Source organism: Otolemur garnettii, unplaced genomic scaffold (genome assembly GCF_000181295.1).
Source record: "Otolemur garnettii isolate 467f Iridium unplaced genomic scaffold, OtoGar3 scaffold00061, whole genome shotgun sequence".
Classification (NCBI taxonomy): Eukaryota; Metazoa; Chordata; class Mammalia; order Primates; family Galagidae; genus Otolemur; species Otolemur garnettii.
In genome coordinates, this window is record NW_003852456.1 from 366,426 (window position 1) to 370,572 (window position 4,147).

Consider the following 4,147-nt stretch of genomic DNA (forward strand, 5'->3'; position numbering starts at 1 on the left):
CCGAGCCACTATTTTTATTTTTATCTTCTCATTTTTATTTTTTTTTATTTTTTTGAGACAGAGTCTCACTATGTTGCCCTTGGTAGAGTGCCATAGCATCACAGTTCACAGCAACCTTAAACTCTTGGGCTTAAGCAATTCTCTTGCCTCAACCTCCCAGGTAGCTCAAAGGAGTAGGGCTCTGGCCCCACATACCGGAGGTGGCGGGTTCAAACTAGCCAAGCATCTACCACAATACCCAGCTATTTTTTGTTGCAGTTGTCACTGTTGTTTAGCTGGCCCAGGCCAGGTTTGAACCTGCCAGCTTCAGGATATGTGGCTGGTGCCATAACCACTGTGCTATAGGCGCCAAACCTATTTTTATTTTTTATTTTTTGAGACAGAGTCTTACTTTGTCACCCTCAGTAGAGTGCTATGACATCATAGCTCACAGCAACTTCGAACTCTTGGATTCAAGCTATTCTTTTGCCTCAGCCTCCCAAGTAGCTGGAACTCCAGGCACCTGCCTCAACAACTGACTACTTTTAGAGACACTGTCTCACTATGGCTGAGGCTGGTTTCAAACTTCTGAGCTCAGGCAATCCACCTGCCTCAGAGTGCTTGGATTACAGGTATGAGCCACCATGCCCGACCTGGAATCTGTTTTTCTGGGATGGAGCAGCCAGGCTTACCTTGTGGTGCTCCTCAGCCTCGCTGGGGAGTTGGGCTCTGTTCATGCTGTGACTCTGGCCTGAGAAGCCAGTTCCACCCTGCTCCTCATCAGAGAAGGACTTGGCAGCTGGCACCCGCCCGCAGAGATTCTGCTCCTCCTCACTCTGGAGCACGTGCGACCGCAGCTGCCTACCAATGCCAGCCAGCCTCCCCAGACGCTCGTTGGGCTGGAAGTGTGGGCCATCCAGGGTCCTCCAGCACTCGGGGCAAGACAAAGGTTTGTTATGTTCCTCCCAGCTCTTGAGGAGACACATGAGACAAAAGCTGTGCCCACACTCAGTGGTCACTGGGCTGCTGAAATAGTCCAAGCAGATGAAACAGGTCAGTTCTTCCCTGAGGTTCTCCATCAAATCTGCTGTAGACATTTTCTCAAGGATGGATATCGGGGTGGGGTTATGCTTCTATTCTGGGATTAGAAAGCTCCTCCCGATGGTCCTGCTACGTTGAGTAAAAAGCGGGTGATCCGTTGCTATGTTGTTATCTCCTCTGTGCCTTTTACACCAACTGACATACACTCTCTCAACACAAAGCCAATTATGACTCAATGTGGAACTCCTGTACACTGGGCTCATCATCAAACCCAAACTTTTATTGCCTCTCTGTTAGTTACCATTTTAAGAGTTGATTATTATATATAAGCCTGTGAAACCATTTAAACACAGTGGTTTGGGGGCTGGAAGTTTGGGTATTTGGGTGTAAACTAGTACAAAGGTTTAAACGATGATGATCTATCATAATATCTGAATTGAAAATATGGTCCCAGTCTCTTGGGAAACTCCACTTAGCACCTACCTGAGACCTAAAAGAAGAAAACTATAGGCTGGGCACAGTGGGTCACACCTGTGGTCCCAGCACTCTGGGAGACCAAGGCAGGTGGATCCCTTGAGCTCAGGAGTTTGAGACCAGCCTGAGCAAGAGCAAGACCCTATCCCTACTAAAAATAGAAAAATTAACTGGGAATGCTGGCAGGTACCTATAGTCCCAGCTACTCTGCAGGCTGAGGCAGGAGGATCACTTGATCCCAGGAGTTTGAGGTTGCTGTGAGCTATGATGATGCCACGGCACTGTACCCAGGCTGACAGAGTGAGACTCTGTCTCAGAAAGCAAAAACAAAGAAAGAAGACTGTAGATATAATACATATTCTTTCTCTCATTAAGCTCTTTTCTCAGCTTGACCTAAAGCTAAATACTCCTTTATCAAGTGCTATGTGCTTTAATCTCATTCATCCTAACAAAAAAGAGAACTATTCCATTGAAGTATTCCTGGACGTCAGATAGTCCATTTACGTATTACTGGACTTCAGATGCACAAAGGATCGCAGGGTCAGGTGTCTTCCTCTGCCTTGCAGACCGTGGTATACTCACCCATCTGAGTGAATGGCATCTAAAATGATGTTCTTGTTGGAAGTTGCCTCAGGAGGCCATCACGGTACAGAGGAGATGGAAGAGTTCTATTTTTAGTATGGATTTAATTTTGCTCATGTCTAGACAAGATCCTCTCAAACCTCTTATTCTCCATCAGTTCTTTTTTGGACAGAAATTAAATGTGAAGACTTTTTCTTCTTTTGACCCATGAAAAAGTGAATGGCTAGGATGGAGATTGTAATCAGTGACTACTAGGAGTAGTGGCAAATGCTATAGACTCACGTGTCATCTTCTCAGGAGTCAGTTCTCATCATGGTCACCATATGCCAGAAGGTGGGATCATAAAAGGTCTTCCCCAGAGTTGCCGAGTGCGACCCGACTCATGGTACCATATTGCTGCTTCCCCTCCATCACTCTGACCATTGGAAACTTCTTGAAGGTCTCCAGTACCCAAGTTATTCTGTTAATTTCTGCCTGATTTTCAGGGCTCTCGCTGTTATTTCTTTCCCACTTTTGTCCAACAGGATGTTTTATGTTTTCTTACCTTTTTTTTTTTCTTTTTTTGAACTCTGTCACCCTCAGTAGAGTGCACGGCGTCACAGCTCACAACAACCTCAAACTTCCAAACTCAAGCGATCTTCCTGCCTCAGCCTCCTGAGTAACTGGGACTCCAGGCACCCACCATAATGCCCGGCTAGTTTTTCTATTTTTAGTAGAGGCAGGTGTCTTGCTCTTGCTCAGGCTGGTCTCTAACTCCTGAGCTCCAAGAATCTTCCCACCTGGATCTGCCAGAGTGCTGAGATCATAGGCATGAGCTATCGCAACCAGCCCTGTTTTCTTATCTTGAACTTTGGAAAAAAGAAGTTTTCTGGTTCCAGAATCTCTCTTTCTCCTCTTTCTTTCCTCCTGGTTGAAACTCATCTTTCTGAAGGCATTAAAGTAAAACTGTTTGAATCATACAGCCTTTGTATGGTTTATGAGAATTATTGGGGTGAGAATTAAGCCAAGAAATAGAAACAATTCTAGCAAAGAATTATAGTATCATAAACAGGAGAGGTGGCGTCAGCTGGCATCATGAGACTTCCACTGCAGAGACTGCTTGCACAACTTCAAAATATTGTTAGGAGCTAGTCTTACATAAGGGTCCAACAGAAAAAAAAAATCTACAACACAGACTGCCACCAAGGGATAAAGAATTCATAAACGGGGTGGCTCCTGTGGCTCAGTGAGTAGGGCGCTGGCCCCATATACTGAGGGTGGCAGTTCAAACCCGCCCCCGGACAAACTGCAACAAAAAATAGCCAGGCACTGTGGTCCCAGCTACTCGGGAGGCTGAGGCAACAGAATTGCCTAAGCCCAAAACTCTGTTTCAAAAAAAAAAAAAAAATTCATAAACTATTGGTTGGGCACAGTGGCTCATGCCTGTAATCCCAGCACTCTGGGAGGCCGAGGTGGGTGGATTGTTTGAGGCCAGGAGTTTGAGACCAGTTTGAGCTAGAGTGAGACCCTGTCTCTACTAAAAATAGGAAAACTAGCTGAGCAAGGTGCAGGTGCCTGTAGTCCCAGCTACTCAGGAGGCTGAGCCAGGGGGATCACTTGAGCTGAGGAGTCTGAGGTTGCTGTGAGGTAGGCTAAGGTCACAGCATTCTAGGCTGGGTGACAAAAAAGAAAAGAAAACCATAAACTTATCTGTCTCAACTCTGTCTCAAAAAAGAAAAGAAAACCATAAACTTATCATTTGCATTCAGTGTGTGATTCCCACACAAACCCTGAAGGAATCCCTGACATGGAGCAGAATCATTAGATAAGCGTCACAGTAGAGCTGTGGAGCGTCACAGAGCTGGCATTCCAACTGGGAACGGGAAGACGGAATGTTCCATATTCTAACTGCACTGACCGATTCCACCCCATTTCTTTCTTCCAGACTCTTTTCTTTTATAACCATGTCTGAATCCTCTGTAACCTGAAGAATTCTTTGCACATAGCAAAAGCCCAATTTATCTGTAAATTAGCTTTATTTATGTATTTATTTGTTTATTTGAGAGTGCCATGGTGTTACAGCTCACAGCAA

At 45.4% G+C, this 4,147-nt stretch overlaps 1 protein-coding gene across 1 annotated transcript in view; it reads right to left on the reverse strand.

Moving 5' to 3' along the window:
* TRIML1 (tripartite motif family like 1) overlaps positions 1 to 1,088 on the reverse strand; it is a 10,406-nt gene extending 9,318 nt beyond the window's left edge. The window contains exon 1 of the mRNA XM_003792764.2: positions 672 to 1,088. Coding sequence (XP_003792812.1) covers positions 672 to 1,076 — 405 coding nt within the window. The 5' untranslated portion in view covers positions 1,077 to 1,088. The remainder of the gene's footprint in view (positions 1 to 671) is intronic.
* Positions 1,089 to 4,147: the final 3,059 nt, after the last annotated feature.